The 22,473-nt window shown below is 35.1% G+C and overlaps 4 protein-coding genes across 10 annotated transcripts; 2 read left to right on the top strand and 2 right to left on the bottom strand.

Moving 5' to 3' along the window:
• The first annotated feature begins 169 nt into the window (after positions 1-169).
• LOC140974782 (plastidic glucose transporter 4-like) lies at positions 170-7,249 on the top strand. 5 transcript variants are annotated; one of them, XM_073438301.1, is made up of 15 exons: positions 170-689; positions 1,033-1,110; positions 1,346-1,593; positions 2,187-2,301; positions 2,515-2,582; positions 3,167-3,299; positions 3,381-3,480; positions 3,565-3,677; positions 4,238-4,331; positions 4,459-4,612; positions 5,402-5,548; positions 5,630-5,703; positions 6,213-6,301; positions 6,397-6,511; positions 6,833-7,249. In XM_073438301.1, exons 3-15 carry the CDS (start codon positions 1,356-1,358, stop codon positions 7,013-7,015), a joined length of 1,623 nt encoding a protein of 540 aa, XP_073294402.1. In that variant the 5' UTR covers positions 170-689; positions 1,033-1,110; positions 1,346-1,355; the 3' UTR covers positions 7,016-7,249. The 5 variants fall into 5 exon arrangements, with proteins under 5 accessions (XP_073294402.1, XP_073294395.1, XP_073294381.1 ...); XM_073438294.1 differs by having other exon boundaries at positions 1,332-1,593; XM_073438280.1 differs by having other exon boundaries at positions 171-689; positions 1,341-1,593.
• Positions 7,250-9,829: 2,580 nt separating this feature from the next.
• LOC140974769 (delta(7)-sterol-C5(6)-desaturase) lies at positions 9,830-12,865 on the top strand. 2 transcript variants are annotated; one of them, XM_073438263.1, is made up of 3 exons: positions 9,830-10,184; positions 11,551-11,858; positions 12,482-12,865. In XM_073438263.1, the coding sequence occupies exons 1-3, from the start codon at positions 9,961-9,963 to the stop codon at positions 12,772-12,774; spliced, it is 825 nt and encodes a 274-aa protein (XP_073294364.1). In that variant the 5' UTR covers positions 9,830-9,960; the 3' UTR covers positions 12,775-12,865. The 2 variants fall into 2 exon arrangements, with proteins under 2 accessions (XP_073294364.1, XP_073294355.1); XM_073438254.1 differs by having other exon boundaries at positions 10,168-11,199; positions 11,553-11,858; positions 12,482-12,862.
• A 1,299-nt stretch (positions 12,866-14,164) lies between these two features.
• LOC140957714 (uncharacterized) lies at positions 14,165-14,623 on the bottom strand. Its single transcript, XM_073415379.1, has one exon. It carries the CDS (start codon positions 14,621-14,623, stop codon positions 14,165-14,167), a length of 459 nt encoding a protein of 152 aa, XP_073271480.1.
• Positions 14,624-15,011: 388 nt separating this feature from the next.
• LOC140974752 (LEAF RUST 10 DISEASE-RESISTANCE LOCUS RECEPTOR-LIKE PROTEIN KINASE-like 1.4) lies at positions 15,012-22,314 on the bottom strand. 2 transcript variants are annotated; one of them, XM_073438236.1, is made up of 4 exons: positions 21,309-22,314; positions 16,741-16,776; positions 16,308-16,643; positions 15,012-16,207 (listed from the first exon to the last, which is right to left on the bottom strand). In XM_073438236.1, exons 1-4 carry the CDS (start codon positions 22,180-22,182, stop codon positions 15,276-15,278), a joined length of 2,178 nt encoding a protein of 725 aa, XP_073294337.1. In that variant the 5' UTR covers positions 22,183-22,314; the 3' UTR covers positions 15,012-15,275. The 2 variants fall into 2 exon arrangements, with proteins under 2 accessions (XP_073294337.1, XP_073294345.1); XM_073438244.1 differs by lacking the exon at positions 21,309-22,314 and adding an exon at positions 16,993-17,997.
• Positions 22,315-22,473: the final 159 nt, after the last annotated feature.

Raw genomic sequence — 22,473 nt, 5'->3', positions numbered from 1 at the left:
AAAAAAAAAAAATCAAACTTCATATATAATTTTATTTATTTATTTTTAAAAAAAAGGTAGAGGAAATTTTTAACTCAAAATACAATCTTTTATTTCTCGACGTAACCACAAGCACAACATATTGAAAGTTTCAGTACATTACAATCAGAGAGCCAAAAATAAAAGTCTCGCCTTTCTGAAAATGTAATCCATGAAAGATGAACTAAACTGTAGGAAATAATTCACAAAAGTACAATCAACAATTCCCCTCAAATCATAAAGCATTCTGTAGCCTGAAACACTTCTTCCAGTTTCTTTGCTAATCCTCCCTTCTCCCCTGTTTCCTCCATTAGTGTTTGCATTGATTGATGCAGCAGCTGATCCCTTGAATTCATCAAGCTCGCACAGCTCTTCATACCCATTAATCCACCGCCCATCTTCTCCCCAGAATTCGTGGGCGGCGTACTTCCTCCGCCCACTTTACTGTAAATCCTCCCAACACTCTTCAGTAGCCCTGTTGGCGGTGTCACCGACCGCTCCACTAAAGGTGGCAGTGCCACGGCGGGTCTACGGTTCTCCTTCCTTAAAATGGAGGAGTAATCTGGCACCGACCGGGTCAAGTCGTCAGGATATAGGACCATTTCGGCCTTTTTGGTGGTGTTGTGAAGCTTGGATTTTTCTGGGAATTGAATTTCACCTGTTTCTGTGGGGTCAGCACCTTTCGATTTTGAAGCGTTTGATCCCCTTTGTTTCTATGGAGTTTGTTGGAATATCAACTGTTTCCAGGGCTGCAGTTTAAAAAAAAATTTGACCTTGAGCTGATTACTCCATAATATGTTGACGTGTGCTGTCAAAAAAAAATAAAATTTAATTATTACTAATTAAGAGTGTTCGACCGTCTATTTTTGAATGTGGGATAAGGATAAGTTTTATTTGAATTTCGAAAATAAATAGGAAAATGAAAGTTTGAAATCTCCACCAATTTCGTTACTATTAACGATTAAGCAAACAGTCACAGTTGTTTCCTTCTTCTCACTTGTCGTTTCTCCGCAGGCACGGAGCCCCCGAAGCTCATCCACCAGGGCACGCTTCTTTGATCGTTCCAACACAACCGCCATCGATTCAACACTGGTAAGAGTATGGTGCTAATTTGTTGGATTCTGATACGATTTTGTGTGTGTTCTGTGGAATCTGCATTCACCGTTTTTTGTTTATTTTCGAGTTCAGTGTGGTTTTACTTTGATTTCGCTATTTAATTACGTTCTGACTCGGATTGAATTAGAGTAGCGTTTTCGATGTACTTATTTACTATTTTTGTTGACTTTCTTAGTTGTCGTAACTCCTAATCAAAGCGTTGACAGGTCAGTTCGTGGAAAATGCAAGCTTCCATTAAATCAGGCTTTGGCCTCCAAAACCGCAGGCTTTTTTTGGGAGTGAGTGATTATGGGAAAAAGGACTCGGCGTTCCCTGTAATTGAAACTCGACTTCCGATGAGTAAGCGGACTGGTTGCTTTGGATTTAGGATCGGTTTGGCGTCAATGGGAGCGAAAGGAAGTGTTGAATCCGTCTTCGGATCATCGACCAAGTTCAGATCAGTCAGGGCTCAAGCTTCTGGTTTGTATTTTCGTATTACACTTTAGAATTTCTTTTTACTTTTAATAGCCTGTTGTTTTCATTCATTCCAAAAAATATAGTCAGCGAGGGAATTTGGCACCCTTTTCTGGAAGAATTGGAATATTTTCTTTAGTACATGTTCGCTCTTCAAGACACCGTACGATTCACTTGGTGCGCTGAAATTTATGGTGCGGTGATGGAATGTATTTTGCACGTCTTAGTTGGTTTCACTATGCCTAGTGACGTCATTATTAATTCCCAACTGTTGACATTTTATTCTTGAATTTTATGGGGATGTAATTTCAAAGCACTTGACCTTTGTTAGTCGTCAATTATCAAGTAATCGCTATTGTTAAGCTCCATTTTGATAATACATTACCAAATATGTGCTGAGTTTTGATACTACCAAATATGTGCTGAGTTTTGATACTATCAATCTATTTTTAATCAGTGTATGTGCTCATTATGTAATTTCAAATATTTCACATATTTTTTTTTACAATGTTGAGTAAAAGTTGAAGCTTATTTTTGTGGACATTTATTTATATGTATTAAATGTATGATCAATTATTTTATATCCTGTTGAGCGACAGAAGGAGATGTTGAGGATGCTGCATCTGCCAAAATCCATGTGAAATCATCTGGATCGGTGCTTCCATATGTCGGCGTTGCTTGTTTGGGAGCCATTCTTTTTGGATACCATCTAGGGTATGATATTTTATTTTTTTCGCCTTTTCCTTTTTGCAAATCTGATGTTTAGGAGTACCTGACTTTGAGTTAGAATTTTAAATCAGTAGAAATCCACTTCAGTTGTATTCTTATTCTCTTGGTCGTTGGTTGGATGTTGATTAACTTGCTTTTCTATTATATTTCTGAAACTTATGTTTTTATGTACTACCGACATACTCCACTCTTGTTCAGGGTTGTTAATGGAGCTTTAGAGTACCTCGCTAAGGACCTTGGGATTGCTGAGAATGCGGTGTTAAAAGGCAAGCTGTGTTTGATCTAACTTTTAATTTTTAGGTATATTTGCATTGTTTAGAAAATGGACAATTAACTCGAGATGGAATCAAACAGAATCTTGCCCATATATTTGAATTTCAGAAAATCACTTACTATGGGGGTAATAGAGAGAAAACAGTGGCCTTTAGCCAGTCGTTTATCCAGTATCTCGTGGCCAATCATCAAGTATTTTTTGGAAGAATTTTGGATAGCAAACAGAACTATTAGTAAAAACTATTGTCTTTTTTGTTTCCCAAACTGACCTTGGAAGTCTGCCAGCTTGCAATTTTTCTGTTCACGCAGCAAGAAGCAAGCACATTTCTTTGTTAAAGAAATGAAAGAATTTTCATTGTCCAGGTCTTCTTCCAAATGATCTTTAGGTGGATATAATCTCGCATAGTTTGACCTGACCGTTGAGGAGACTCCTTTCCTTTTTATTCAATATTTTGGCAAAGTTTTTCTGGAAATGAATGATTTGTATTTATCTTTGGAAGCCATAATAATTTTGTCCAGTGGTTACTATTTTAGTACTTTCGGCATGCGTATTGTTATACCAATGTTTTTTATGTAGGCTGGGTTGTTAGCACTCTTCTAGCCGGTGCCACTGTTGGTTCATTTACTGGGGGTTCGTTGGCTGATAAATTTGGTCGAACAAAGACCTTCCAGTTGGATGCAATCCCACTTACTATTGGAGCATTTCTTTGGTCTGTAGTTGGGATGGAGGATGTTTTGGATTTGATAAAGTTATTAAAATAATTGTGCCTAAACTGCCTCCTTATTTACAGTGCCACGGCTCAAAGTATAGAGGCTATGATAATTGGCCGTTTGCTAGCTGGAATTGGGATTGGCATATCATCTGCTATCGTCCCACTTTATATATCTGAGGTACATTTGATTCTCACCTTTTTATACTTTCTGTCTTACTCAAATGCATTTTGTTCTTCATCTTACCTTGGTTTCTGCCACTAGATTTCACCTACCGAAGTTCGTGGTACACTTGGGTCTGTAAACCAATTGTTTATATGTGTTGGCATTCTCGCGGCTTTGGTAGCTGGATTACCTTTGGCAGGGAATCCTTTGTGGTATTTTCTCATTTAAATCCTTGTGTATCGAAGCTGGATGATCACACATATTACTTTCCACAGTTTCACTAGATACATCAAGAATTCTTGAAATGCCTATGGTTGTCTCCATGGGAAATAGTTTTATATCTTTTTTCCTGAAATTGCCTTAAGAGTTAATAATGATTTGGAAAGTTTTTTGTGAATCAAGTTCGAAACCTACATTAGTTTCGTGTATAACTATCTTATGTTTTCATATGATATCGCTCGTGGGCCTTCTAGTTCAGCTGGTTTTATTTGGTTTTGAGTGAGTGAAAATTGTTTATTATTGGATTGTATAATGTAAGGTAGCTGAAGAAGGATTTGATTTCTTTTCAATGTTATATTATAATATAATGGAGTGTCGGCATAGAGGATGTGAATAATTTTGTCTATATTGAATACAAGGCTAAAGATTCTATAAAATATCATGACGATTTTGGCCTTCTATCATTTGTTTTTCATGAATTTTCATTTCATATTTTAGCCTGCACTTACATTGCCTGATTGTTATCTTACCAAGCATCTGATCAATGTATCAGGTGGAGGACAATGTTTGGTGTGGCGCTTGTTCCATCTGTATTATTGGCCCTTGGAATGGCATTTTCTCCTGAAAGTCCACGATGGTTGTACCAGGTTCGAAACTTCATTATAGAAAAACTTCAGATCAACACATTTCTTTATTTTTTTTATTTTTTTGTGTGTATCTGAATGGTTCTTCTTGTTAACTGATGCTTGATGAGGACTTTTTCTTTTTGTACAGCAAGGAAAAATTTCTCAAGCCGAAACGTCTATTAGGAAGCTATATGGAAAAGAAAGAGTTGCTGAGGTTATGAGTGACTTGGATGCTGCCAGTCAAGGTTCCTCTGAACCAGAAGCTGGATGGTTTGATCTTTTGAGTCGTCGTTACCGAAACGGTATATCTTTTGTTAACAAGTGGTTTCCTGACCCACCAGAATTTAAAGATGCATATGTTGATGAACTTGCATTTGCGGGGAAGAAGAAAGTGTAGAGAAAAACTATCCCCCTCTTTATATTTGACTTTGTTGATTGTTTGTCATGTAAAAATGAAAAGTCAACGCCTCACAAAGAATCCACACATCCAAAATTTGTTAATCATAAATGGCCACTTGAACTCAACCGTAGGAAGTTTAGATATGTTTGGACCATAGTTCTTCATAAGTGCATTAACTTCTTTAGCACCATAAAACGAAGAACAATGGCTGGAAGTGTCAAGACTATTTGCTGGTGAACTAACCGCGTTTCAACTCTGGTTTCGTTGACTCATCGATCTTCTCGTATTCTTCTTTCTCTTATAGGCTATGACTTACTCTCTTTGGATATATGTATGGTATGTCTGAGTTGGCTGATGGCAACAATTTGAGGGAACTGAGACATATAATCCAACTAATTTAGTGTGGATCCTTACCTTTTGCTGTCTAATATTCCTTCTTTCAACGATACCTTAGTTTATGCCCCTTTCTTGTTGTAGGTGGTTTTTGTACTCATTATAGAAAATATATGCATCATAAATGAGGGCTTACAAATTTTGGTTGTATTCTATGTTGTTCGATGCGCTCATAAATATTAATTGAACGGTTAATGGGTGACCATAGTTTGGTTTCTTTTTGTCCAATTTCTTGTGAGCTTTGGTTGGAAGATATAGTATCTCCTTGAAAGTAATACTTTTTCACGTTCCTCCGCAGTTGTCAGTGTCGGTGCAGCTCTCTTCTTGCTGCAGCAGCTTGCTGGGATAAATGCAGTTGTTTATTATTCGACGGCCGTGTTCCGCAGCGCTGGAGTTGCTTCTGATGTTGCTGCTAGTGCTCTGGTTGGAGCGGCAAATGTGTTTGGTTAGTTTTATTTTGGAGGTTTTGGGAGTTTTGTGATTATATTTGCCTAGCTTCCCTCACACAATTCCAATCGTTTGTTAGGCACAACTATTGCATCTTCATTGATGGACAAACAAGGAAGAAAAAGTCTTCTGCTTATAAGCTTTTCTGGAATGGTAAGATTACATTTTGGATACTTGATAGTAAGAGGTATTATTTGTAAACGTTTTAACTAAATTTCATGTCTGGGGTCTCAAAGACAAAAAGGATGATGCTCCTTGCGATAGGGGAAGACATACTTTAATCAAGAGGAATATACTCCACCAAAACATCATTTAGAACAATACCTTATCTTGAAGTACTGGCTTGTTTTGCCACTGAAAATTATTTATGTCTGTTGAATTATCAACTCTTTAACTGTATTTTTCATTTCCAAGGTAGGATTCGTTTTGACGGAATTTGATCTTATAAAATCAGCAATTTGTAATGTTATGAAGCATCAATGGGACATTTCATTGTATGTCATCGGTCTACATTGCTCTTCATCTTCAGATGAATGCTTAAAGTTTTGGAAAAACATTTTACCTCTTCAAGGGACTTCAAACCTCTGTCTGGCCCATGGATTGAGTTTTTCATTTATGGTTATTATAATCACTACTGATAACCAATTTGTGTGTTTTCGAAGGCCGCTTCTATGCTGTTACTCTTCCTGACCTTCACTTGGAATGCTCTGACATCTTATTCTGGAACACTTGCTGTCCTTGGCACTGTTCTGTAAGTTGTTATATGCCCATAGTTCAGGTTCAGTTTCCATCTTTGTAGGATTGTATTATCTTTAATAGTATCGTATTGTTGGTTCCTTTCTGCAGTTATGTACTGTCCTTTTCTCTTGGTGCTGGTCCGGTACCTGCTCTGCTACTTCCAGAGATCTTTGCCTCTAGGATCAGAGCCAAAGCAGTGGCATTGTCTTTGGGCATGCATTGGGTAAGAAAATCTATGCAATTTGTCCACCACCAACTTTCTGCACCTCTAGGTTTTTCTCTTGTTACATTAAAGATCACTTATTTTCCTGAATAAATTTGTGCACCACTTGAGACGGATATTGAAGAATTTCAGATTTTACAAGTGTTTTAGGCATTATTTCTGTAGCCTAATACCGAGCATTATCTTATAATTGCTTCCTCAAGAAAAAAGCATATTGAGACTTCAAATATATTTCTTAAGATTTAAAGCAAATTAATCGAATCTGTTTATGTGTTATCAACTCGGTTAATATGATGCTTCCTTTGTTTCTCTCTCGCACAGATATCCAATTTTGTGATCGGCCTGTACTTCTTGAGCGTTGTAAATAAGTTCGGAATCAGCACAGTGTACCTGGGATTTGCATCTGTTTGTCTTCTAGCAGTCATTTACATAGCCGGTAATGTTGTGGAAACGAAGGGCCGATCTTTGGAGGAAATCGAGCTTGCTCTGAGTTCGGCTATCTGAGTACGCTATTCATGTATCTTACAGCCTCGTCTGCAGTTATGGGACAGGTTTCATTGATCATACTCTAATTTCCCCCATTTGGAATCCTTTTCTTGGATGAGGAATGACATATTTGACATCTTGACATGGCTTTTCGGACAGTTCAATGTACGTTAATTTGTTTTTTGTTTGAACTTGTAGTAATGTCTCTTAACGTATAATACCCTTATATCTGATCACTTGATATCGGTGATCTGTATAAGCATTCAAGTGAAGAGCCCAACTTGAATAAAAGACACATTATTTAACAGAATTAAAGCTTATTTTGTCTGAAAATATGGATATAATTATATTTATTATATGTATCTTGTTTAGATTTAAAATTTTGATAAATAGTTTTTATTATTATTTCAATTTATATTTAAAACATTTAGAATTAAAAATATATTATTTATTGTATTATATTATTATTTTATAGGATATAAATTTTTTCGGTTCGATCGATTGAATTAATTTTTAAGATAAATCGATTTGGTTTAAGACCTGTGTAATTAACTGAATTATTATTTTTAAGATCGTTCTAGTATAAAAATATTGGTATATAATATCTAGAGAGTAAAAAAAACACGTCCACTATCTATAAAAGAACAGCACGTGCAGATAGAAACAAACCCCCAGTTGATGACCTTTTCCGTACACGTATATTGGAAATTCTGAAACGAAATTAATTTTGTCCTTTTCATTTTGCATATTTCGTGTGATGTTTTGTTTATCACTTCATATGCTTTGTAAATATATAAAGGGAAATGATTGAAATTTTGGCAACTATAAATTTATGAAAATTTTCTACTTCTGTCAGACATCTTATTTAGATGTGAAAAAAATATCGAATTTTCGATATATCGAAATTATCGTATCGAAAAATATCGAATTTACGGTATACCGAAGGTACGGCAACAATACCGAATTTTTCGGTACGATAACGATCTGTAATTTGAAAATTTCGGTATATACCGGAATATCGAAATATCGAAAAAATATATAATATTTTAAAATAATAAATTTATGAAATTTTAAAAATATACTGTTTTTTCGGTATAAAACGGTATTGTACCGAAATTTTCGTTATATCATACAATCTCGATATAATCGGTATACTAGTTATATGTACCGAAATTTTCGGTACCGAAAATTACGGTATCGATATGAATTTTCTTATATCGTAATTTTCGATACGGTATACGGTATATAATTTTCGGTACGGTACGATATGATATGATATATCATCCCTAGAATCACTAAAAAGATCTAGGTCAAAATTAATTGATAAGAGGTCAACGATTATGCTAATTGCTCAAACAATTCCAATCAACTCTTAAGAAATGGCTATCTTTGTAAGCTATCTCCTGATCTTGAGGGTGTTCTGGACTTGAAATACATGACTTTCGCGTATTAAAATAAATAAATAATGAAAATTCATGATTATACCTGAAAGGCTGGAGTCAGAACTTAAAAACACATGCCTTTCGAATCATATGACATTGTCTTTTTATTAATAGGAGTTCTTCTAAACATAACAACATGGTTTTTATTTGTACTTAGTGCTTAATATTTTATCACAATTCTCTTGATCATACACTAACAAACTCTCTTGATTTTTATTCACATGTTAATCATAGTAGATAATATATATTAATAATTTTTTTATTCAATTTGTTTACAATAAGAGCTTGAATAATTTATTTTTATTATCATCATTATCTTAATCAAACTATTTAGCATCAGTGTTATTTAGATTTTCTCATTTCGCATTAGTCAAATTAACAATTATTTCTTCTCTCGTTATTTATTTTCCGCTAATAAAGTATTTATCATCAATATCTGAAATCTAACCGTGGGTTAATATTTTTTTTTCTTTTTTGATACCTAAACAAATTTTTGGGACAAAAACTTGTGTGAGACTGTCTCACAGGTTGTATTTTGTGATACAGATATCTTATTTGGGTCATCCATGAAAAAGTATTACTTTTTAGGCAAAAACTTGTATGAGACGGTCTCACGGGTCGTATTTGTGAGACGGATCTCTTATTTGGGTCATCCATGAAAAAGTATTACTTTCTATGCTAAGAGTATTACTTTTTGTTGTGAATATGGGTAGGATTGACCCGTCTCACAGATTAAGATCCGTGAGACGGTCTCATATTAGACCAACTCAATTTTTTATGCTAAGAGTATTATTTTTTATTATGAATATCGGTAGTGTTGATCCGTTTCACAGATAAAGATTCGTGAGACCGTCTCACAAAAAACCTACTCAATATTTTGATATCATGCTAATAATATAAACATCTATTTTTTTCATTAAAAAAATTAAACGTATTGTAGCAAAAGCAACCACTTATTGAACTGTGCTCTGAACAATACACGAAACTTTTTATTTCTAAAAGCAACTGATAATTGAGACCAAGCTTGTAGTCCAGTGGTCTCACCTCCTGTCAAATTAACCGGTCTCTGGGTTCGATATCCCCTCCTCGCGTGTGTTGTAATAAAAAATAATAATAAAAAATAAAAGCAACTGTTAGTTATCTTATTATAACATATGCATATTGAAATTTGCAAATAAAAAAATTTCCTTTAGAAATCCTCAACGCAATTTTAAGAATTAAAATTATAATAAAATACTTAAATTTGATTAACTAAATCACATATTACTACAAAATCAAATTGAATTCTCCACTTTACTCGTTGACAGCAAGAAACTTAAATCTTACTGAGGGCAAATAGGAGATTAGGCAAGATTATGCTCTGGCATAAGGTAATTTGCTCTGGCAAAGTAAAACCCGAGAATCTCACTAGTACAGTGTATTAATCTCTCCATTCCACATCATTTTTCTCATTATCATTAGCAACAAAAAATCTCCGCCGGCGGTCGGGACACGAGACGCCGGCACCGGAACCGAGGTCTAATGGAGGAAGATTACTTGAATTTGTTCGTGGAGGAAACCTCATGGTACAATGACATCGTATTGGGGTCAATGCTTCCGGAGAAGTGGTGCGCTGCATTACCTCACTTCTACAGAGGGTGGCTACGGAACTACGTTGGAGGCACTTTGCTTTATTTTATCTCTGGGATTTTGTGGTGTTTCTATATCTACTACTTGAAGCGCAATNTATATATATATTTGGGGGTATAAAGCTTATGCCGATTTTGTTCAATAATGGTGATTAATGCGTTGTTTCTTGCTTTGTTTTGCTTCTTTTTCTTGAAGAGGCGGATGGGTTGAGGGTGTTTCTTTGTTTAATCTGCTGCCTATGTAGTTCTGTTCAGTTTCACTTTTGCTGCTTAAACTTGGATCTGAATATATCGTCAACTGTCATTTGAAATTCAATTTCTGAATCTTTTCCGCTACACAGTAGTAAACACATGTTCTCGATTGTTATACCTGACATATAATTATTTGGATTTTTTTTTTGTTGATTATTTTTGAAGTAATTTTTGTATCTACTGGATTTCGTTCTCTTACTGGCCTTATCTGTATCATGAATCTTGTTAAACTTTTGAATCAATTATTGAGATGTTGATAAAGCTAACCAGGATAATTCTCCGCATTCAAAAAATCTGCTGAGCAAGTTTATCAAGTGACATGAATGGTTTCTCTATTTTTGTTGAAACTGTCATTTCCCCAAAAAATATGTGGGGAGCATGTACTCTATTCCATGGTATTTTCTTTGATGAAATATGACCCATGTTCCAGTTGGCTGTCCCAATTTTATCCATATCTTAAAGTTATTATCGAACATATCACTGGTAAATGATGGAAAGTTAAGGCTCTTCTCTGCATGTTTTATCTTGGAGTACTGTAAAGGCGATTTGCAGGGTAAGATAAGAGAGTCAGGTTCTTAAGGTTCTCCAAATTACTCTAGTGTTTATCACGTCAATCGCTTCCACTTTTTGTGTGCATAGAACTGAATTTAACTCTCATTCAAAGTTGTGTTGTGATTTATTGGCTGTGTAAGATTAGTTGTGAAAGTAGAAATCAAGGGGAAGATCTTATCCAGGTAAACGTGATACACTTTTCACATGTAAATTTTTTTTGAGATTTTATTTGATGTTTTTCTAAGAATACAGGTTCCACCCTGCAATTACATTAGATGGCTCTTCTCGTGCCTTTTATTTTGAAGTTATTTGGAGCCAGGTTCTTAAGGTTCTCTAAATTACTATAATGTCTATCATGTCAATGGTTTCTGCTTTCTTACGTGCATAGCTAAATTTAACTCTCTCATACAAAGTCACGTTCATTGGCTATGTGAGATCACTTGTGAAAAATATAAATCAAGGGGCAGATCTTATCTTGGTCTGCGCGATACACGTTTTGCTTGTAAAATAATTCGAGATTTTGTTTGATGTTTTTCTAGGAATTCATATTTCATCCTGCAATTACATTAGATCGCCCCTCGGCTCCACCCAATTTTTGGGAACAAATCTTGAGACCAGTATATAAATTCTTAATTTAACTTGGTGTAAGGAATGATGTCCATGATAACCTGTTTTTTACAGATTCCATTCCCTCGAAAAATGCCATGCTTTTGCAGATAGGAGTTGCCATGAAAGCCATGCCATGGTACTGTGCTCTTCCGACATTATCTGAATACATGATTGAACATGGATGGACAAAGTGTTATTCGAGGATATGTGATGTTGGGTGGATTCCTTACCTTTGCTATACGATTATCTATCTAGTAATCGTGGAGTTTGGGATTTATTGGATGCACCGGGAATTACATGACATAAAACCACTTTATAAGTATCTTCATGCCACTCATCACATTTATAACAAGCAAAATACACTTTCTCCCTTTGCTGGTAAGTTCTTATTTATTTTGTCTTTCATATCTCCTATTAAGTCTTTCAATGAAATAGCCACACTCGAGTTATGCAAAGATCGTGTGTAATTTATTTTTTGCATTTTTGGTCTTAGAGAAATTACATAAGGATCTTAGAGAAATTACATAAAGAGTAGACTTTGAGTCTTTGACAGCATAAAAACAAATTTAGTTAAATATATTCAAAAATTTTATATATTTGTCACTTTACAATTTTCTCGCAGATCTCTGTTGAACATGAGCACATGAGTTATAATGAGGCAAACTTTAGGATTTGTGACCTTTGTTTTCGCCTGGTGTGTTCATAGATTGAAGTTCCTTTATTAAGTAAAGGATCTTAGACATAATTTAAAATGGATTCAGTTTGAGAACTTCGGAGTACATCATCATTATTGAAGGCAGCTTTTGAAAAGAGAATTTGCAATTTACTAATGAGTTCAGATTACATTTTCTTGAATCGTTTGATCTAACACACCCTCATTGAATTATGCATAAGAAGCAGCCTCTGTATGTGTCTGCTGATTATATTTTCTTCATGTTTATCCTTGGAAATTAACACTTGTTCATCAACTGGATACTTATTCTTTACTTTATTTGGAATAGGTCTGGCTTTTCACCCGCTCGATGGGATATTACAGGCGGTACCTCATGTCATAGCTCTCTTTTTGATACCAGTGCATTTTACCACACACATAGCACTTTTATTTATCGAGGCCATATGGACTGCAAATATTCACGACTGCATACACGGGAAACTATGGCCTGTGATGGGCGCAGGGTACCACACAATTCATCACACCACTTATCGTCACAACTATGGCCACTACACGATATGGATGGACTGGATGTTCGGAACTCTTCGTGATCCAATGGAAGATGAGGCCAAGAAAATCTAATATATGCAGTGTTAGTCCTCAATGTACTTGTGTATTTGGTTTGTGCTTCATTCGGTTGTATGACCAGTGATTAATTAATGCATGAAGTGATTAATTTCTTGGATTCAAAATTTAAATAGAAGGAGATTTCGTATATAATGACCTCATTTTTTTTCAAGTGTCCCATGTATTGAACTATGCCTTTGTTTATAATTTTTTAAGAATTGTCCTATACGTTTGCATATATAAAGAATATAGATCAAAAAATAAAAAAAAAAATAAAGAATATAGATTAAAAAAAAAAGTTGACCAAAATCATTTTTTTAAAATTTCATTAATTGAATTTACAGATGAAAGATTTATCATCTATATGAGATTAAATCACGAGTTATTGTGAGGTAAAAAAAACGGAATCTAAAATGTCCGTAGCTGTTTCAGGTGAAATACCGGCAACTCCAATTTTTTTTTAAAATATACTACTTAATATCATAGAAAATTAGAAACCATGTTGTACACAAGTGCCACTATCCAAATATCTATATTACAAACTTATGTAACTAATTTACTATAGAAAAATTTTAGACAGAACATATTTAATACCAAATATAATTGCGAAAAATAAGACCGAAACTACAACATAAATAAAAACTACCAAATAATCAAAATATCAAGTAGTTTTAATTAAATTTTGTTTCATACATTAGTATAAAATTTATCATAATCAAATCTCTTGGAGAATTTCTAAAAAGGTCAATAATATTTCTTTTACTTTAATATTTTTCAAAAGAGCACAATGCCCCCCACTCCCTGTCTTCTTCCTTGCTTTCATGCTGGTCAAAAAGATATTCTTTGCCCTCTAAATTTTCACTTCTTTTTATTTAGATCCAATTTTAAGTTCAAATTAGTACGGAGTTTGATATTCCTTAACAATTCAAAAATTATATTTTAGGTATTAGTTTCTTCCATAAGGCTACATTCTTATAATAATTGAACTCGAGAACAACAATAACTAATAAAAAAAATTCCGCAAAGTTAAATTTATTCCATTGATATTAATAAATTTATTTAAATCAAATCAAATCATAATTTTTTTTAAAAAAAATAAATAAAAATTGTTTATCTATAATCTACATATATAACAGAAATAATCCAATTTTAATAGCAACATTTCTAAGAGTAAAAATGTAAAATAACACAAATAATCCAATTTTAATAGCAACATTTCTAAGAGTAAAAATTTAAAATACCATTAATAATAACATTTGAATTTCTCCACCAAGTAATTAATTTATGATTGAAATTATGGAGTAGAAGACAGAGACAAAATAGCACGTGTGGTAATACACCATAGAAGAACAGGACAACAAATTTTAATGTTCGTACAAAATTTCACTTCACAGTACTATTACATTTACTCAGGTATGGCGACCAGCAACGGCCGCCACGCTCTCCTCATCAACCGCTGTCGAATCGTCGCCGAAAGAGGACGCAGCGAGCGGTACGCAGCCCCCCTGACGCCGTCATCGGATACGCTGCTCGTTGTCAACAACCTTTCCCGGACATTCTCAGAGGCCCTCTCTCCGAAAGCCGGCGGCGACGACACAAACAAATCCTTGAGCTTGTTCCTGGCAGACAACTTCTCCCCTTTCTCCGGCGAGCTCCCTTCATCGCTACTGTCCCTCCGATTAGGAGAGCCCTCATCCGGACACTCCGGGAGCCTTCTCCCACCAGCGCGGCCGAGCAGCATTCGAAGGGTTCTCTTCCTGCGGATGTGGATTACATTTACTGGGCTGGTGGCTGGGCTTCTAGTAGGGCTACCTGCAACCGCACACTGTGTCGCCAAGAGCTTGAATTTCTGAAAAGTGGCCATGATATATTCTTCCTTCAATCAAGAAAATGATCAGATTGGGAGTTGGAGGGATTCAGAGTGTGGAAAAGCAAGATCTAGGCATCTTGTGTGGAAGGGTATATAGGCAGAGTGCTGTGTGTAATTTTGTAGGTTGAAAGAGAAGAGTTGAGGGGGCTGGTTTTAAGTAAGTACGGGAAACCAGTCACTTTTTCGTTTTATTCTCTGTTTCGGTGTTTCCATCCATTTCCTCTGATATTCTTACACGTGGCACCATGAGAAAGGCCCTCCTTTCGCTCTTTGCTTTCATCATTCTTTATTGCTAATAGAGACATTCTCATTGGATTCCAACTCTTTAATCGTTCAGTCATCTAATATGAATCTATATTAAAGAATCTGAGGTGCAAAAAACTTGAAAACAGAGATTGACAAGTTTATTTTGAACTAAAGCATAGAATTTTCTAGCTCCACATGTTACTGGAAGAAACTACTCAGCAACAGAACTTAAGCCATGTACATTGCCTTGAAACTTATGGTCAAAACCATGTCACTTATAAAAAAAATATATAACATTAAAATACATGGAAATTGATGAAATCGTAGGATCACATCTTAAACATGTTTCATGAAGTCCATCTCTCTGTGACATAAACACCAAGCAGATAAATGGATAAGTTCATCCACTAGAATTAGATGTAGAGCTACCTCCCCATTTGTTGGCGACAACCGAATCCGGTGACGGAGGGTCAACGATGACGCTAAGCAGTCGAGCATCTTCATCTGCCAAAATGTCGACTACTTCTGCCTTATTCGCATTCAGATCCTCATTCTGAATCCCTCTCAGAACCTCAAGAACATCTTCCATCGAGGGTCTCATATCCCTTTCATGTTGCAAGCATCGAAAAGCTAATTCCGCGACCAATGTGACCATCCTTCGCACTGTACAATTCGTGTCAAAACCAAGATTTGGATCCACCAACTCATACAATGTCCGGTTCTGGATCTTGTTAATAGCCATGTTTGATAAGTTGATATCTTGCCGATGTCTGTTTGTGTCCACGGCCTGTAATGATGATATAAGCTCGACTAACATCACTCCGAAGCTATACACGTCACTCTTTTCGGTGAGTTGGTAACACTGGTAGTACTCAGGATCGACATAACCAGGAGTTCCTTGTGGGGCCGTTGATACATGGGTGACATCCGTGGGGAACAATCTTGACAACCCAAAATCGGCAACTTTTACGTGAAAATCTTGGTCTAGAAGAACGTTGTTGGTTTTAACATCTCGATGGATGATGTCTGATTTGTGAAGATATGTAAGTGCTTCAGCTGTTTCAATGGCTATATGTAGCCGAACTGGCCAAGATAGCAAGCCTGATTTGGCTCGTTTTCCATGAAGATGATCAGCCACTGTTCCATTTCGGATGTACTCATAAACTAGTATTAGCTCTCGGCTGCGCCTGGACGTGCATCCATAAAGCATCACAAGGTTTTCGTGCCTTAACCGGGTCAGAATCTCGACTTCATTCATGAATTGCTCCACTCGTCTGACATTGTTTTCATATAAACGCTTGACTGCAACAGCGCGACCATCAGCTAGCACCCCTGTTTCGAGTAAAAAAAAAAAAACAGAAGATCTCATCTTCAATAACCGTGGGCTGAAATAACAAAGTCAAAAAGGAATAAAAAGGGCTCGAATATATACCATAATATACAGTGCCGAATCCACCATCTCCAAGTTCCCTAGAAGGATCGAAGTTATTAGTAGCTTCTTCTAGTTCAGCATAGTCGAAAACATGTGCCCCGAAGTATGTGCTTCCCCAACCCAATTCGGATTTTGAAGATGGATATGAAGGGATGCTGTTAGTGAAATTCATCGAACTGGGAAACATGGGACCCTTGCTCGAGGGAGGAGCGGCGATATCCTTGCTCATTTTGTCAACATAGTTGGTTGCAATATGCTTTTTACTCCTCTGTTTACTGTAGAAAATCAAGAATCCGAGCGCAACACTAGCAAGAACTGCACCAGCTAGGGCCAGACCTGGATCAACACATAGAAAGAACAGAAAATCAAAATTTCAGGCACAATAAATTTTGCGAAAGTGAATGAAATTTTGTTCTATTGATGGAGATCATACCAATAATCAATCCCATTTTCTTCGAGGAGCTATTTCCTGCAGTATCAATCCCCAAAATCTTAGTTAAAACGATCGGATAATATAAATATATAATTCACCATTAAGAGAAAAGAAAATCATCGATAACATTTAAAAAAAAAGGAAAAAAAAAGAAAAAACGATAACATCTCACGAGAAACCAAAAGAGCAAGACATGTAAGTTGTCTAGACTATATTAGTGGCTCAAGACCTTGCATGACAAATCCGTATTACCTTCAGAAGCATTTGAACTAGCTTCTGGAGCAAGTGTTACAGCAAAAGGACAAGGCCTATCTCCACAAATACAAACGGGTTGAACCAAACTCGAATCGAACCCGCATCGCCCGCCTAACCTACGGCACTCGGAGCACCACTTCTCGTACGGGTCGACATAATTCACTCCAAAACCTTCCGTTAATGCCTTCCCAAGTGTCAGCTGCAGATTCGAAAGTAGATTGCCTACATCCCGCAAAACAGGCACCGTAATGCTAACGCTACAGGATAGGATCCTCAAAATCGGGTCGGTTGGCACCGGCCCGATAATATAATACGCATTGGTGAAACTGAACCCACCGGAATCGCACTGGAAAAGATTGGTCGGTGTCAATGTCATCGCGGTAGTGTTGCAGCCATAGAACAAACTAAGATCTTCATTTTGAACACTTTCGTAAGAGAACAACGAGGAATTGAGGGTCGTGTTGTGGAATTCCGACGTGCAGGTGGTATTGTACAGGTCGGAGCGAGACAGAACGAGAGTTTTCTGAGTTTGATCGAGTTGCAGGACTCTGTAAACTAGTGCACCATGCGTCATCTCGGTGATCGTGTCGTCTCGGCAGGTGAGTGAGAATTCAGGAACTCCACAGTACAAGGGGCGGTCGCCGCCTGTGAAAGGGTAGGTTATGTTGGTGATGGCTCCGCATGAGAAGGTGCGGTCGCAGTCTGGGAATGTGGCTGCATCGTTCTGTGAACGCACCGCCGTGAAGAGGGTGGCGACGAGTGTTATGAAAAGAGGAAAGGGAGGCATTTGGTGGAAGTGGGAAGTGACGAGGCGTCGGAGGCATTTTGTTTACAGCAATGTGATAAAAGTAGGCGAACTTTGAACGTTGAATATTTTGGTTGGCTTTGGTAGACTAAGGAAGAAGGCGAGATTTTTAATGTTAAATCCAACGTGTGTTTTTCCTAATTTATGTTGACACATCACTTGTTCAAATAATTCAATCAATTTGGTTATTTTGATATTAAGAAATAATAATCTGATTAAAAAATAATTACATATCCATGTATATTATATATACATTTTTGATATGCTGCACACCTATCGTGCACATATATGTGAGCATCGATGAGATGTCACTCGTCCATTGAATGTGATGAAATATAGAAAAATTGTGTATCCAATGGTGAGTGACACCTCATCGGTGCTCATATAGGTGTGCACGATAAGTGTGCAGCATATCAAAACTATATATATATTTGAAATAAAAATAATATGATTTGAAGATTTTATTACACAAAAAATTCAACAGAAAAACCGATAAATATTCAGCAAGAAATATTTACTTATTTTTACATTTTTAAAGTATTACAATAATCTTAATTCCTTCCTAGCTAGCTAGGGTGGACTATAATTCATGTCGTAGCCCACTTTTTAGTGAAGGACAACAGAATTAGGTAATTTCCCATTGATCATAAATTCATATTGGTCAAAATTAGTCCCATTTTGATATTGACATTGCAAATCAAGTTTCAAAAGTATTATCTGAAGCAAAATATTTTATTCATTCAACTGTTTTGTTAGGCTACGGGGAACAGTTACGACTAAAAGAGGCCTGTATCGCGAAAATTGGAGGATCTAACCTAATTTTTAGGAAAGATTCTATATAATTTTTTTTAAAAAAAATTAAAATATTAAATACAAATTAATAATTAAATACATATAATTATCGTTAATATCCAATATGTTACGGAAATTTATTAAATTATAAAAATGACATATATATAAACTAAAATGAAATCAATGAATTAACTATCTACGCCTGATCTCACGAATTAGATATGAATTTATGTATAATACAAACAAAATAAAAATAATCTAAATAATGAAATATAAATAATTGATTTTTGTCACAAAACAAATACAAATTATGTTTTAAATACTGAAAAATACAAAGAATAATTAAGATCGAACTGAGTAAAAATCAGTTTAAGAACAAAATAAACAAATTAGAAGATTATAGAATCATTTAATAAAAAAAACATGATATATAAACAATTCAATTTGATAAACTTAACTCACGTGGGTGAAACATTTTAATTAAAAAAAAAGAGAGAGAGAATTTTAACAATAAATTGTTAAAAGTAAAATTTTACGGTAAAAAGTAAAAATATCAAACTCACAAAATATATTAAACTACACACTTTTATAAAATTTTCTCCACTCAATTGTGTTTTTCTTCACAAATTGAGAGACATATTTATAGAATTTCTTTGGAAATAATCCAAAAATAAATACATCATTACATACATCATCACACAATAATTTTTAATATTTACAACTCTCATTTTCAACTTTCAATATTTTATTTTCAAAGTAAATAATATTTTTTAGCTAAGAAAAGAAGAATAAAAGTACAAAATTGTGATCATTATTTTATTTTATTTTTTAAAAATTGAGGTGTCCATTAAAATTTTAAATGAAAAAAAAAAATTTAATTAGAGGCCCCACCAAAGAGCGCCTACGTTTTTGGAGCCGGCCATGCGGCCATGCCACTATGTTTAAATTTTTTAATAGAATGAAAAAAAAATAATTCAAAAATTAGAATTTAAAAATTATAAATAAGAAAACTAATTTTCGTTATCAAGTAAAAATAAAGATGCAGCCAGGCATTAAAAAAATAAAATATGCTGCAAAAGATTAAAATTGATACTTTTAGAAAATTTATTAAATATAAAATTGAATTATTTTGGGTTTTCAAATTTAGAATCTTTCATAGGCGGAATAGGGTAGATGAGATCTTACCTATGTGGTCACTGCCCTCACTTCATTTCAACGGGTAAGATTTTGCCACACATACAATTTCAAAAAAAAAAAATGGGTCCTATATATGCATGGGTAAATCTTAGTCATTTATTTTATCATGGGAGCAATGCTCACATGGGTAGGATGAAATAAACCAATAGGCGGCTCTTTAGTTTTATCCTTCCAATTATGTTTTTATGTATATAAACCCGATGGTGCTTTTTTACATAAATAAAAAAATACATACAACTTAAAATTTGTTATATAAAACGTATTTTATAAAGTGTTTTCTTTATAAAATGTAATAATTTTTCGAATCTCATTTCTCACGTACCTCGAGCACAAAAATTAAAATCTACCATAATAAATAAATTAACTTACTTTTTTTTATTATAAATTTTCTATAACAAGCAATATAAATACAAAATTATCATTTATTACTGGATAACAATAATTCTATTAACTCGTTGTAAAACTAGTTTATTGAAGTACAATATATTTTAGTGTTAAGTAATTTTGTTTAAGAAAATTAATGGATTATTCTATTGAAATCAATTAGATCAAATTGCTACTTATGATTTTTAGTAATTAATTAAAATCTTGTTTTAAAAAATTACGGCATTTTATAATATGTTTTTATTAATTTTCTCACCCGTACTAATTCGACAAACATTCGGTCTTATAATTGGTATCAGATCCTAGGTTATTACGAGATCGAGGTCCATTGATAGCAAAGAATGTAATTATTGGGATGAATATTGTTGGGTTAAGTCATTGAAGATCAATCAAAATAAATGAAATTGATGAGAAGTATGATCATTGTACAAATTATCTTCTAATCAGAGCTTATATTACGGGTTCGTTATCGATTCTTGCTTCCAGATTCGAATTCGAAATAAACCCAATCTGCGGAAAGAAGATAGGATGGAATCTTACTTATTTCCAACGTCACATATTAATTCTTGGTGTCTCACAAGTTTTTGTTAGCTGTTTTCGGCTAATTCGCTAAGGGATAGCAGAATACTTTTTCAAGGAATGCGCCTCAACTGCCATTGAATGAGTCTAAATTTGGTGCGAGTAAACCAACTCTGATATGAGGTTGGTGGACTGACCTAACAATTATAATTTATTTTGGAAATATAGTTTTTTGGTTTATAAATTTTGTTTATTTTGGGTTTTATAAGCATACTAAAATTTCAAATTTTGGTTTAATATGCTAATTTTGAGTCCAATTTCGTAGAAGTGCTAAATCTAAATATGCTGAGTGAATTCTAATGTCACATCAACAGTCTGATCAAAATAGTAAAAAATTATAAGTTATATATCAAATCAAATGAACACATACAGAACCAACAGGTTTTTGAAAAAACATGCATCTTGATTAGAGTAATTTCAAAATACTTGGTGTTAACTGTAAAAAGCTGTCTAAAAATCTTATATAGCTCACAATTTTGTGCAATGAAATGAAGTGATTGCGTAAGATGCAGTAAAACATATGTAATTCCAAGCAAGAAGAAGGCATTATGCGTACCCGGAGACGGAGACGGAGATGGAGACGATCCGGGAATAGGCGATGATCCATTAGCGAATATTGAGCAAGTGTCAGCCAAATATGGAGGACCAGGGCAAAAGCAGCCCGTCTGATTATTTTCTATATTGAATCCACATCTTCCCTTGGATTCAGTACACGCAAGACAAGCTTGGCTATCAAGTTTCCAGTTAATCTGGAATCCCTCTCGGAGTACTTCAACCAACCCTGTTGAATTCCCATTTTCAACGTCCTCGTTTCCAGGCCCTAGAACTACGACACTAGTATTACACTTTCCAGGGCCCAGATTTCCGGGCAGCAGATACACGTTTACAAAATCACCGTCATTTGATCCGCCGCTCCAACAAGAAAGAGGGTTGTAATACGGATATTTCGAGGCCGGGCAACCGTACAAGAACGTGTAATTCTTATACGTGGATGCGTAACCAAAGACGGTGTAGTCTAAAGGGGTGTTAACCATTACTTGTGGGCAAGTTCCCATCATGATGTCGTCTCTCACGACTCGCATGATTTGAGCGGCTTGATTTATTTCCAGAACCTGATACATTGTGCTCATGAGGTAGATTCTTGTTACATTGGTTGAATCACAGCTGAGGATGAAGCTCGGGTGGCCACAATAGGGAGGATCGTAAATATCCCGGAAAGGATAGCCGATTCCGTTGATTGTACCGCAGTTGAATGTATTGCTGCAAGTGTTGTAGAGTTGTTGGGGGTTGCTGGATCCATTAGGGGCTTGGAATATAACAAAGAATTTTATTGCGAACACAAGATGAAGGAACCTAGTAAACCAGGAAGGGATTTGAGCCTTCATTTCAAGAAATTTTTTTGGGAAAAAATTATATAGAAGATCAATCATTTATGATTATAAGAAGAGTTCAATCACATTGAAAGGACTTGGAAATTGATGGAAGTTGGGATATTAATTCAAGAAAATGATTAAAAATGAAAAGTGGAGATTGGGCACTTACTGAAGCAACTACGTTGTATAAAACCATGGACTTGGTAAATGACATTAAATAATAAAATCGTTCACCTGCTACTTTGCAAGTCAATTATTATTGGAAGAAATGGTAAAAGCGTTACGGACATGCCATACGGTTTCAACTGATAAAATTTGGCATACAAGAATTGGAAATTGAATGGCAAC

This window comes from Primulina huaijiensis, chromosome 1, assembly GCF_012295235.1.
Source record: "Primulina huaijiensis isolate GDHJ02 chromosome 1, ASM1229523v2, whole genome shotgun sequence".
Lineage (NCBI taxonomy): Eukaryota > Viridiplantae > Streptophyta > Magnoliopsida > Lamiales > Gesneriaceae > Primulina > Primulina huaijiensis.
The sequence above is the reverse complement of the archived record's forward strand: the minus strand, read 5'-3'. Positions and strand labels throughout refer to the sequence as shown.

Excerpts from the sequence above, each read along its gene's own strand:
- LOC140974782 (XM_073438273.1), top strand. Across the intron at positions 3,300-3,380 it reads ACTATTGGAGCATTTCTTTG|TGCCACGGCTCAAAGTATAG; the intron begins GTCTGTAGTTGG and ends CCTTATTTACAG. Across the intron at positions 5,704-6,212 it reads TTATAAGCTTTTCTGGAATG|GCCGCTTCTATGCTGTTACT; the intron begins GTAAGATTACAT and ends GTGTTTTCGAAG.
- LOC140974752 (XM_073438236.1), bottom strand. The coding sequence starts at position 22,182 with ATGATTGATCTTCTATATAATTTTTTCCCAAAAAAATTTCTTGAAATG. Across the intron at positions 16,777-21,308 it reads ATCTCCGTCTCCGTCTCCGG|GAAATAGCTCCTCGAAGAAA; the intron begins GTACGCATAATG and ends TTGATACTGCAG. Across the intron at positions 16,208-16,307 it reads ATTCGGCACTGTATATTATG|GGGTGCTAGCTGATGGTCGC; the intron begins GTATATATTCGA and ends TACTCGAAACAG.
- LOC140957714 (XM_073415379.1), bottom strand. The coding sequence starts at position 14,623 with ATGGCCACTTTTCAGAAATTCAAGCTCTTGGCGACACAGTGTGCGGTT.